This window comes from Aotus nancymaae, unplaced genomic scaffold (assembly GCF_030222135.1).
Source record: "Aotus nancymaae isolate 86718 unplaced genomic scaffold, 86718_ANA_hifiasm-v0.15.2.pri h1tg000014l, whole genome shotgun sequence".
In the NCBI taxonomy this organism is placed as follows: Eukaryota; Metazoa; Chordata; class Mammalia; order Primates; family Aotidae; genus Aotus; species Aotus nancymaae.
Window position 1 is genome coordinate 119413181 of NW_026988425.1, and position 13202 is coordinate 119426382.

The 13202-nt window shown below is 42.1% G+C and overlaps 1 protein-coding gene across 5 annotated transcripts in view; it reads right to left on the reverse strand.

Annotated features, from left to right (window-relative positions):
• Positions 1-4962: 4962 nt before the first annotated feature.
• The window catches only part of SV2B (synaptic vesicle glycoprotein 2B), a 199786-nt gene continuing 191546 nt past the window's right edge, over positions 4963-13202 (reverse strand). For all 5 annotated transcript variants that reach the window (XM_012438690.3, XM_012438691.3, XM_012438688.3 and 2 more), the window contains one exon: positions 4963-7891. In XM_012438690.3, coding sequence (XP_012294113.1) covers positions 7708-7891 — 184 coding nt within the window. In that variant the 3' untranslated portion in view covers positions 4963-7707. The remainder of the gene's footprint in view (positions 7892-13202) is intronic.

The following is a 13202-nucleotide window of genomic DNA, read 5'->3' on the forward strand; positions in this document are numbered from 1 at the left end:
CCCTCCCTCCCCCTCTCTCTTCCTCCCTCCCTCCCCCTCTCTCTCCCTCCCTCCCTCCCCCTCTCTCTCCTGCAGCAGATTGCTTCCTGGTCTTTTAGTCTCCACTGATGCAGCTAAATCCAGTTTTCTGCCATCACTTTGTTGGCATCTCAGGTAAGATTTGAATATAAAACTAGCTCCATTTTCCCTGTGGATACTTCCTTTCCGTTTTTCCTTTAAGCCGGCCCTGAGCCTAGATCACCTTCTGTGTTGCACTGGCAGATGACCTGCCCCTGCTGTCTCTGTGGAAACCACTGGTGAGGAGTGATCAGAGCACCCTGTCAAGTGTCTCCAAACGAAACCGAGCTCACACGGCCTGCGTTCTCTTTCTTGTGTCCAGCCAAGACTCGCACACAGGAAATTCTCTTTCTATGTCTTGCTTTCTATGCATTCCCAAGTGATACTGTTCTTACTGTAGAAATCAAAACTTGGAGAGACCCTACAGCCATTGTGTCTGCCTCTTCTGTTTTAAAGATAATGAAAAGGAGATTAAGCAACCCGCACAGGCTCTCACAGCCTTTCCCTAGATCACAAAAGTTAAGGATGGAGCCAAGAACTTCAGGGCTCCCCAACGGTTTCTCCTAGTAGATTTCACTGCCTTTGCATGGATTCTTTACGTTGAAAACACCTGCTACACTGAGCCCAGCTATTTAATACAGTTCCTGTCAGGAACTTCCGCCCCACGTATGGAAGAGTTCAGTCTTTGAGGAGACACCTTATGAATACACAAACCACCACTCCCTTCTGCATTCTCATTCCTAACACATTATTCTTACAGATTCCCAGGAGACACCCAGAGGTTTTTGCCTATATAAAATTAGCAACAGTAAATAGTGAAGTCCTAAGTAAATACACGTGGGTTAAAGGCCAGTCTCTGTTAAGATGGTGCAGGTGTTCTCATGCCCATGTTTAACAAATGATTGTTGAATCTACAATTCCTCTAAAGTTGATGGGAAAGCTCCCATCTTTCAGACCGGAGCATATTACACACGGTTAAAGTTCCTCCCAGGCCGTCCAGCGAATCCCTTCTGGAGTCATCTCCACATTCAGACGCCTTGTAAACAATAAAGGGGCAATACTCACGCTTCCCAAAAGCTGTTCCTTCTCCTCAGCAGGGGCGGGGAGTGAGGGCCCACCAACCATGGAGAAGCCGGGATTACATCTTCAAGGTGGCTACTGCCCTCTAGTGTTGCTATGGGAATAAAGCAAAACTCAACCTTACAATGCTTTTCCATTAGTGATGTGTCTCAGCAGCCTTGGCATGAGCTTGGAAAACATCATCAGATGAGGATACTGCACTGGGACTGGCTTGTTGTGGCTCCCAAGGTTTTTGTTTGTTTTTGCTTTTTTTCGACATGGAGTCTCACTCTGTCACCCAGGCTGGAGTGCTTTCTCTTTCTTGTGTCCAAACAAGACTCACACACCGTCTCGGCTCACTGCAACCCTCCACCTCCCAGGTTCAAGGGATTCTCCTGCCTTAGCCTCCCAAGTAGCTGGGACCACAGGCACACACCACCACACCCAGCTAATTTTTGTATTTTTAAAAGAGATGGGGTTTCACCATGTTGGTCAGACTGGTCTCAAACCCCTGACCTCAAGTGATCCACCTGGCTTGGCCTCACAAAGTGCTAGGATTACAGGCGTGAGCCACCGCACCTGGCATCCAGGGTTTCTATTCAGCAAATTCACGTCAGTACTTCCTTCCCTACTTGTTAAAATACTGAAATGCTTCCATACCAGTTAGCAAAAGCCACCACCCTCAGCCCCGTGACCTCAAGCATCAGCACTCCAGAACCAGGTCCTTCCTCTGGAGCCCCCACATCTCTCCATCACCCAGTTACTAAAGTTTTAAAGCTCAGCAAAGCAGAAGCCACCAAGACCCAGACCCAGAGCTACAGCTGCAGTGTTAGGTCGCGTTTGAATCAATCTGGGAATTCACTCTTTTAAATATGACACTTTACTTGCTCCTCGGCATTCAACTCTTGAGCTCATTCATCTGTCTATTCATGCTCTAGTGAGACCTACTGTGTATCAAATACTGTGTTAGTCACAATGCATAGGGGGAAATGAAGGTCATACTAGGTCACAGTCTTGTGGGAACCTCTACAGTTAAGACGGTATCTACAATGATTTGGTTAATATTGGTCCAGCGGCCCAGAAACATCTGCAGCAGGTGACCCAGGCTGCTTTTGGAAGAAGTTCGGTGGGGTGAGTATACCATACTATACGCCAGGAGATGAGGGTTCAGACCTTGGCTCTAACTGAAAGCACGTTGAGCATTCCAAATCCAAATCCAAAAGTCAAAAATCCGAAATGCTCCCAAATTCAAAACTTTTCGAGCGCCAACAGAATACTCCAAGGAAATGCTCATTGGAGCATTTCAGATATCAAATGCTCAGACTTGGGAGCTTAACTGGTAGATATGATGCTAATATCCCCAAATCTTTAACAATCTGAAATCCAAAACACTTCTGGTCCCAGGCATTTGGGATGAGGAATACTCGGTCTGTAGGTGTTTGGCCTTTGGCAAGTTACAACTGGCCTGTGTTCCAGTTTCCCCGTTTCTAAAAGGAAGAAAATGACACTTACTCATTAGGTTATTATAAGGGTTAAAGGAGATAGGCTTTAAAAGTCTTCATCACAGTGCTTGCCATTGAGTAAATTTCATGTGTGTTCGCTAAATATCTGGATCACAAGGTATTAAAAATTAAACTGTATTCGCCAATCACCAGATCAACTGTTACTACTATATTTGTTTGTTTGTTTGTTTGTTTTTTGAGACGGAGTCTAGCTCTGTCGCCCAAGCTGGAGTGCAGTGGGGCCATCTTGGCTCACTGCAACCTCCACCTCCCAGATTCAAGCCATTCTCCTGCCTCAGCCTCCTGAGTAGCTGGGACTACAGGCGTATGCCACCATGCCCAGATAATTTTTCATATTTTTAGTAGAGACGGGGTTTCACCATGTTAGCCAGGATGGTATCCATCTCCTGACCTCGTGATCCGCCCTCCTAGGCCTCCCAAAGTGCTAGGATTACAAGCATGAGCCGCCGCGCTCAGCCTGTTGCTACTATTTTAACATACCAAAGAACAAAAAAGGCATCAGTAATCAGAGCAATTCCACTATCCAGTGACAGTCAGATGGAAAAATATCTAAAGGGAGAGAGAAATGAGAGCATGAAAACTATGAAGAGAGAACAAAAGTGGGTTTTGTCATTTCATACTTACAGCATTAGTTTAATAATTTGGTAGCTGCGTTCACTACACATGGAATTATTTACAGACTGCGGGAAGCAGAAAAGTTCCTTTTTAAAGTTTCCTTTCTTGTTAAATAATAAGTGTGCCAATAACTTCGTTAAGCCCTATCCTATGTAGCTGTTAGACATGCAATGCTTACAGGCATGTAGTACATTCTATGTCCTTGTACTTTAGCCAAGGACATATCTGTGCTGGACGTGCTCACAGGCATGTCCCAGCTCTCCATTGCTTTTACCTGTTTAGAAAAGTTTTAGGTTGTTAGACAATAGGATTTTAGTTTAGATTGTGAGGTCTGGCTCCAGCCAACGGAGATCAGACACAGCAAAAAGGACGATCCCAAATGCAGAAGGGATAAATTTGTTTTCCATTGTTCATTGTACTCTAATGGCATGATGGCTAGCAAGGGTACCCTTCCTGCAATCCAGGAAGTAAAAATTGCATTGCTGAAAGATCCTCTGTCTCAGTGCTAATTTTTCTTTGTGGCACCGAGCATCTATTTCCAACATCTATTTCCAACACAGACTCATATGAGCACTCTACTTGGATACGGTCAAGCTCTATCCAGGCAGTTGCCAAGTCATTGTAAACTGGCTAATGGGTCCCTTTGCCTATCACCTGCAGCTTCCTTTTCATGGCTCACAATCTGTGGCCATCCAACATAATAGCAGCTCAGTTAGCACCGACACCTCCTAGAAGATGTGGTGGTGGAAATACCTTTCCCGGGGATACTGGGGTTCTCACCCCACAAACTAATGTCCCCCTTGCATTTCTGGCCCCATCTCTTCTTCCATGTAACATTTTCTGTAAAATTGATGAGGTAAAAACCGATCAGGTCTGTAGAAAATGGGCAAGTGCTTCATTTCCCTTAACTGGTTTATAAAAATAAAAAATTGGTACACTCCTCAAAGAAGGGGAAAAAAAGCAGGAGGGAGAAACCACATTTGGAAATCCACAGCCGACAAGTAAAGCAGTAACAATCCTTTTACAAACAAAAGGTGCATTTTGCAGATTGTAAGGTCATCGTACTCGGTGATTATGGCCAATTTAATGTCCACCTCGCACACTCACTGTGAGTGGCATGAAGCGGAAGGCAGAAACTGACCAGTTTTTCTATCATATGTCCCCAGGGCTTGGCACAGGGACTGGCTCACGGTCCGGGCTCAATAAGGATTTGCTGAATGAATGGATGGATGGATAAATACTAATCTTTTTATGTTTAAACTGACCCTTCCATTCATTCTAGTAAAGCCACCATGGGAATAGTCAATGAATGGCCCCAGGGAATAGAGTGTTTGCCACATTGTCCCATTCCCCAGACTGAAGGCATCCCCAGAATTGTCGTGAGAGCATCACCTGAGGCCTTGTCTCCCACTTCTGGTGTTACAAGTAATCCGAGCCACATCATTTAACCTCTCGAGGTCCCCATATTGCAAATAAAAAGTGGAAGGAAGTGATTCTTGATGTTTCTCCCAGCTGGTTCAATCAATTTAGGAATACAGAACAGACCTTAGTGCCTGAAAATAATCTCTAACCCCAGTTCTTAAGGTTTTCTTACAGTTATTTTTATTACTTAGTTTTAATGAACACAAGGTGGCCGGGAACACTGGTTTGGGGGTTATGTGTTACATGACCTCAGGTTAATGCACTACAAACTTCACAGACAGGCAAACCTCTTTCACTAATTATTTTTAATAAAACAAAAGATCAAAAATCAGCATCAGAAGATGACACAATACAGTTGAGACTATGGGAAGCAACTATTGCCAAGCTGGGCATCATAAAATATATCCTCATGAACTGCGAACAGATTTGCTAAACAAAGGAGAGCCTCATCCCTTTAACCCTCCACAGCCAACATCAGGAGTCTCCTGGGGTAGAACATGAAATGAAAAAGAAGTGCATGGCAAGAATGCTGTCCATTATCCCCCAATGACCTGCCACAGCGACTATTTTTAAAGACGCATTTATCTCAGCAGGGGTGACAGCATTTAAAAAGCAGTCAGGTACCTGTGCTAGACAATCCTTCATGAGAAAAGTCTGCAGAGCTTGGCTGCACTCTTTACAAAGGCCTGAGTGACGGATGAGATGGGAACTGCCCTTCAATGGTTAAGTGGCTGGTTTAAAGAACTGTAAAGATAATGCAGAAGTGAGAGCTTGGAAACCAAATGGAGCTAACTCCCAAATTATTGCAGCCACCCCAGCACTCCAAAGTTAATCCAATTTTAAATTTACAAGATCCATCTCAACTAGACATGCAGGCTCTAACTGCCCTGTAAATTTCTTAAGCGGTAGCTGCTCAACGAATTGTATCATCCCATTAAAGAATAATGTTTTAGTTGTGGTAATCCCAGATTCACACAATTCTCTTTTATGAACCTAGCCACTGTATTCATATGGAAGGTAAATTACAGCTATATTACATCAAGCTTTTCATTATTGACACAGCATTGTTAGGTAACTCCTATAAAACACTGAGAAAGATTAACAACAGTGGCATATATATTTGGAGGAATCAGGGTGTCAAGTCAGAGTGAGTATGTCTTCTCTCCCTGTATAAAAAAAAAAGGGAGGGGTGTGAATAAAAAGGTGAGGGTGGGCAGAAGGAGAGTAAACATTTTAACCATTAAAACCGATCTCAAATCGAGGGTGGTAAGGTGCTGTAAGATTTACCCCAGCCAACCTGTAACAGGAGGAAAATTACAGAAAGATGTCCGAAGCTATCATAGGACCTAAGCATTTCCCCAAAACAGAGAAAATACTTGAGGTAGCCATTATTAGTCTGTTTTAAACTTTTGGAGATCTCTGACAGGAAAAACGTGGCACTTGGCAGCCGCTGAGAGCATTGCAAATCAACTCAAAGAAGTAGTTCCTGCAGGCTGATCTTCATCCGGCCAGGGCAGGCTCAAGTCCACCTCCACTGGTAGTTGTGCAAAGCTCACTGTCCTCTCCATTGTCAGACAGTTCTGATGTTGTTCCTCTTCCACGCAGTCAAGACAGTCTATTGCTGACCTTCATCAGAGTGGCTTGTCCTCAGTTCCTCCCCAACCCACCCCTGTTTATGTTCAAAATTGGATTTCAGGAAAGAGTTCTCTTAAGCACTGAAGAAAAACATATTTGGCATCCACTACACTCCCTAACTCCCACTCCAATGGACTCTGTTTCAAAAGCCCTGGACACATAGCAGAGATTTCTCATGAGACCTGACCATCCTAACGAATATAGATTGCATTTTACCGCTAAAGCAAACAAAAAGGTATTTACACTTAGAAGAACTGTGGCTACGCCTCCCCATCTTTCCCTCAGTCCCCATGTTGTCTGATTCTTGCCTACAAAGAGTACCAGAGGCCACTGAACACATCTCACATTGTTTTCGGGTGAGTGGCAAAGTCAAATGCCAGCTTGGAAGATGGTGAGCTTGAGTTTCACAAGTCATCTGTGTAAGAGTGAAAAGTAACTACTCACTCCACCTGCACAAAGAAAAGTGCCTGGATTAAGTGGACTGCACAACATGAGTTTGTTAAGTGCGTCCTCCCCACAGAAAGTTAAATGGCTGTAAGAAATTGTGCTTGCGTTTCATTTGATCAGACCTCATTTCCTGGGACCTCAAACACCAAGTTCTCCCAAAATATGGCTAAAATGCTGGCAATATTTGCAGGTACCAGTTGTGGAAATTAAACCCAAATAAAGTTATATACAAGCTTAGTTTACAGAATATCTATCTCATTAAGTTTCTTTGAATAGAGCAAAACAGAAATAAATATCCTTCTTAAATGTATCACCTAATTCTCAAGGAAAGCCTAAGACACTTAGGGGAAAAGTAGATCTCTATAGATGTTGCTCAGACATTTGGCTTTCTATATCAGAGTATCTTCAATGCTACCGTGCCAATTTTCAAGTTGAAAATATGATAGGTGATACTTTTAAATGCAAAAATACATGTATCCTGTTCTTCAAGCCCAATCTTCATATAATGACTCTAATTTCCAGCTAAGTTGATTCGTTAAGTTGTTGGGCTCCAAGGAGCTTTATGGAAGAGCTTGGGTGTTTCTTACCCTCTAATTCCTTTTGAAATGCAAATAAGTCCTTGCACTTCACGTAGAGAAATGATGTTCCTCGCTTAGTGTGTGCACTTATGCACTCACTGGAGAATCCTCTCCCTGCCTTGGTCTGGGAAGACCTGAAGTTAAACACGCAGCTCTGTGATTCTAAGGGTGGCTCAGGGCATCCCCCAAATCAGTCACCTGAGTTACAAACAAATTGACAGCTGAAGTGGATCCTAAACTAGGGGTCACAAAGTCAACTTCTCCTCCTGTGCTATCCAAGGTGTCCTCTGGACAGTGATAGGCAGGAAGTGTGGATGCATTTTAATGTCCTGGACCAGATTCTTTCCACCTTTCCTTTTCCCATAGGTTGTTCACATCAGGACCTGTTCTCGAGTCTCTGGCAGTCGAAGGGCAATCAGGCCACCCCCAACCAGAGAAGCAGCAGCCAGAAGGATGGGGACCACTTTAGTTATCCCAACAAAGGAAGCGAAGATGGTGTTTCCCAAGATGGCTCCAAATTTGCATAATCCATTGAGAATGCCAAAGGCTGTTGCCCTGTAAAAGAAGAGGAATGGAAATACTTCTGACATTCTGAACCTCATTCGATGAACAGGACTGGGCTCTTTCTTTTCCTTACTGTAGCGGGAGGAGGGGTGCAAGAGATTTTTTTTTCCCTAAATATAAAAATAACACATTCTTATTGTAGTTAAATTTGTAAATACAGAATAATATAAAGATGCATGGTTACCTAACCTCTTCATTGAGAGACACTCACCTCTATTAACATTGTGAAGTATTTTCTTCAAGTGTTTTCCTTTTTTTGTTTTTTTTCAAAGATATCTATTTAAAAATTTTTTACAAGTAGTATATGGTTACTATGTATTTTCTGCAACTAGTACATGCCTTTACAAGTAGTACATTCTTACTGTGTAGTACATGCTTACTATGCAAATCGTGAAAGGATGAAGAAGTATGCAAAGCAGAAAGTGTAAGTGTTCCCCCTTTAACACTCTAAACACTCCTGAAGCAGAGACTGACAGTTGTCCCAATAGCATTTTTCCAATTGTAGGACTACATTTCCCAGACTCCTTTGCTGCTGAGCATGGCCATGTGACTTAGTTTTGGCCAATGGGATGTAAGTACAAGTGACAGCGGTCCCAAGAAGCTTCCTTAGTTGTCGTGAGTGGGCCCTTTGCTCTATTCCCCTTCATCCTTTTCCTTCTACCCTGCTTCATGATGGAACACAGATGGTTTCATTTTGGACCATAATGAGTCTATGCAAGGAGAAACAATGAGATAGAAAGAGCCTGCACCACCCACTCTAGACTTTTTCAGGATAGAAAAATGTAGTGCTTAAACTTCTTAAGGCCACAGTTATTTGAGGTTTCTGTCAGCCACGGCAAAACCTAATCCTAATTATGATCTTTCAATCACACTTCCCAGTGAGAACTATTACTAATCATTTATTCTCTCATGACCCCATCTGTATGCAGAGGCCATATTCCCAATACTACCTCTCTCCCCAACTGAAATAAAATGTTTATTTCTCATACCACAAGTTTATTAAGAATGTGGGTATATTTTTGTACTTAAAACTCTTCTTTGGAGAGAGAGATCCAAGATGGCTGATCACTAGCAGCTCGGGCTCCTAGCTCCCAGTGAAAGCGCAGAGAAGGAGAGGATGCCACACTTTCAGACAAATATTTGTTGCTCACGGACCAGGAGATTCCCAGCAGAGGAGCCCCACGTGTCGCCAGGGCGACTCTTGTGGCCAGTGCGGCGGTTTTGCTGGTGCCTTAGCGCGCCACTTTTTGGTGCAGAGTCCGGAGATTCCCAGGCAGAAAAGTACCATCCATCTTAACACCGCTGTTTTGGCCGGCGCAGTGGACTGCTCAGATTTCGGCGCTGGGAATCAACAAGTTGGACGTCTGCTCAGAGACCTAGTTAGAAAGTCGGTAATTACAAAGAAAACAGACGGATAAATATATAATGAAAGGAAGAAATCAGCATAAAAAGGCAGAGAATACTCAAAATCAGAATGCCTCTCCCTCTACAGGGGATCGCAATTCCTCATCAGTAACGGAACAAGGCTTAATAGATTATGAGTGTGTTCCAATAACAGAAGCAGGCTTCAAAACGTGGGTGATAAGAAACTTCTGTGAATTAAAAGAACTTGTTCTAACCCAATGCAAAGAAACTAAGAACCTTGAAAAAAGGTTTGACGAAATGTTAACGAGAATGGACAATTTAGAGAGGAATATAAGTGAATTGATGGAGCTGAAAAACACAACACGAGAACTTCGCGAAGCATGCACAAGTTTAAACAGTCGAATTGATCAAGTAGAAGAAAGGACATCAGAAGTTGAGAACCAGCTCAGTGAAATGAAACGAGAAGACAAGATTGGAGAAAAAAGGATGAAAAGGAATGAGCAAAGTCTCCAGGAAATATGGGACTATGTGAAAAGACCTAATTTACGTTTGATAGGTGTACCTGAATGTGATGAAGAGAATGAATCCAAGTTGGAAAATACTCTTCAGGATATCATTCAGGAAAACTTCCCCAACCTAGCAAGGCAGGGTAATATTCAACTCCAGGTAATACAGAGAACACCACAAAGATATTCTTCAAGAAGACCAACCCCAAGGCACATAATTGCCAGATTTATTAGGGTTGAAATGAAGGAGAAAATACTAAGGGCAGCCAGAGAGAAAGGTCAGGTTACCCATAAAGGGAAACCTATCAGACTTACAGCAGATCTCTCAGCAGAAACCCCACAAGCCAGAAAAGAGTGGGGACCAATATTTAACATCCTTAAAGAAAAGAACCTTCAACCCAGAATTTCCTATCCAGCCAAACTAAGCTTTATAATCGAAGGAAAAATTAAATCCTTTGTGAACAAACAAGTACTTAGAGAGTTCACCACTACCAGACCTGCTTTATAAGAGCTTCTGAAAGAAGCACTATACATATAAAGGAACAACCAATATCAGCCTTTCCAAAAATATATCAAAAAGAAAAGAACATTAACACAACGAAAAATTTACACTAACTAATGGGCAAAACAGCCAGCTAGCATCAAATGCTAGTATTAAAGTTATATATATTCTAATTGAATTAAAAGCCAAAACCCATCGGTATGCTGCATCCAGACCCATCTCACATGCAACGATACACAAAGACTCAAAACAAAGAGAAGGAGGAAGATTTATCAACCAATCAGAGAGTAAAAATAAACAAATAAAAAGCAGGAGATGCAATTCTCGCCTCTGATAAAGTAGACTTTAAAGTAACAAAGAGCAAAAGAGGCAAAGAAGGACATTACATTATGGCAAAAGGATCAATGTAACAAGAAGAGCTAATGATTTTATAGATCAACGAGACAGAAAATTAACAAGGACATCCAGGACTTGAACTCAGTCCCGGAACAAGTAAACTTAATAAACATTTATAGAACTCTCCACTTCAAATACATAAAACATACATTACCACCTCACACCTATTCCATAAGTGACTACATAATTGGAAGTAAATCACTCCTCAGTAATCGCATAGCATTTCATAGGTTTAAATGAAATATTGGTTGGCTGCTTGTTTGTTATTTTCTTCCCTTATTCCTTCCTGTTTACATCAAGTATAATTATTGGTATAAAAGAGGTTTTCAATACCCATTACTAAACTGCATTCTAGCCTGGGCAAGAAAGCAATACTCCCATTCTCTCTCTCTCTTTCTCTTCCTTTTTCCTCCTTTATTCTTTTTCTTTCTTTCTTTAAAAAAAAAAAAAAAAATCTGGTGTCACCATAAAAAAAAAAAAAACTCTTCTTTTATTTTTGTCTATAACTGTACTGCACAGTAGCTTTATAATCACCAACCGAGTTCTTTTTGTTCGTTTTAGCATTTTTGTTTTCATTTTTTTTTTTTTTTTTTTGAGATGGAGTTTCGCTCTTGTTACCCAGGCTGGAGTGCAATGGCACGATCTCGGCTCACCGCAACCTCCGCCTCCTGGGTTCAGGCAATTCTCCTGCCTCGGCTTCCTGAGTAGCTGGGATTACAGGCACGCGCCACTATGCCCAGCTAATTTTTTGTATTTTTAGTAGAGACGGGGTTTCACCATGTTGACCAGGATGGTCTCTTGACCTCGTGATCCACCCGCCTCGGCCTCCCAAAGTGCTGGGATTACAGGCTTGAGCCACCGCACCCGGCCTGTTTTCATATTTTCTTGGATCTTTTAACATGTGTACTTTTTCAAATAAACTTTTTTCAAGTTCCCAGAGGGAAAAAACCTTGTTGAATTTTGAACCAACTCTTTTATGTTAGGAAAAAACTAAATGAAATATGACATTTTTGTAAGATTGACTCTTCCTATCCAAAATTAGATCTATCTTGTCTCTTTTATATGTATATTTATTTATATATATAAAATAATATATACTAATTATATTATATATTATCATAATTATATATAAATACATAATTTATATATATATAAATTTTCTGAGACAGGGTCTGTCTCTATCACCCAGGCTGGTATGCAGTGTTGTGATCCTAGTTCACTGTAACCTTGAACCCCCGGGCTCTAGCAGTTCTCCACCTCAGCCTCCTGAGTAGCTAGGACTACAGGCACATGCCACCATGCCTGCTAATTTTCTAATATTTTTTGTAGAGATGGGGTCTCGCTATATTGCCCAGGCTGATCTTGAGCTCCTGGCTTCAAGCAATCCTTTTGCCTCGGCCTTCCAAATCACTGAGTTGGCATATATTTATCTTCTCTTGTACATCTTCTTTCATATCTCTTAGTAAAGCTTTCTGGTTTTCTTCATATGAGTGTTTCACTTGTTAAGTTGATCCCTAATTATTTTATGATGTCTGCTGTTATTAAATGGATTTCAAAAGCATCTTTAACTTTTTTGATATATTTTAAAACCTATACCTAATTTAGTTTTATTACTGACCACTTGACCAAACTGTCTGTCTCTAGTAGTCCCATTAGTTAACTCTCTTATTGTAAAATCACATCATATTCATTTGTCCTCCTGTTATTTTGTGTAAAACTTAGCAGTTCTTTGATTCAGATGAGAGGTTCTTTGGCTCCAAATATGATGTGTTGTGCTCCTCTTTTGTTATCTACACCCCAATATCTCTGCCGCCAATTGTGGAAATATTATTCAGGTTTTTTGCAGAATTTCATTTACCTACATTCCTTAACTCCTCACGTTCCTTTCTGACCATGGGGCCTCTTAACTTTTTTTCTTAAAATTCACAATTCCACCTCCACAAAGAGAAACAATTATTAGGTAATGGCCTTGACCCTATGCTTTTAAACCAGGCCTCTTCCCATATGTGACCTGCGCAAAATAAATGTAACCCCTGGGCATCCCTGCCACATTCTCTGCAGATTCCCTGGACTTCGTGCTGCCTCTTGACCTTTATTTCTCTCTCTGCCCCCACCCTGTGCTACTCCAGTTCTTCATCTCTTCACTTTATCTCCCACTGGCAGGCCTGTTCTCTCTTGTAGATACATGACACATATAGTGTTGCCAACTTTCCACTCTTATTTCCTTCTCCTGGACATAGTTTGTTTTCATCCTTTGCTTCTTGCCATCCTTCCCACCCTATCAAGCCCTAGCCTGCCAACTTCCAGGTCCATGCCATCCCCTGTGCAGGAGAAACTCAACATAAGAGACATCCGGTTTAAGGAACAGCAGAAAGACCACGATGGCCATGCAAGGCATGGGATTTACGGAGCAGGAAGACTCCTGGCCATGCAAGGCGTGGGATTTACGGAGCAGGTAGACTCCTGACCATGCAAGGCGTGGGATTTACGGAGCAGGTAGACTCCTGGCCATGCAAGGCGTGGGATTTACGGA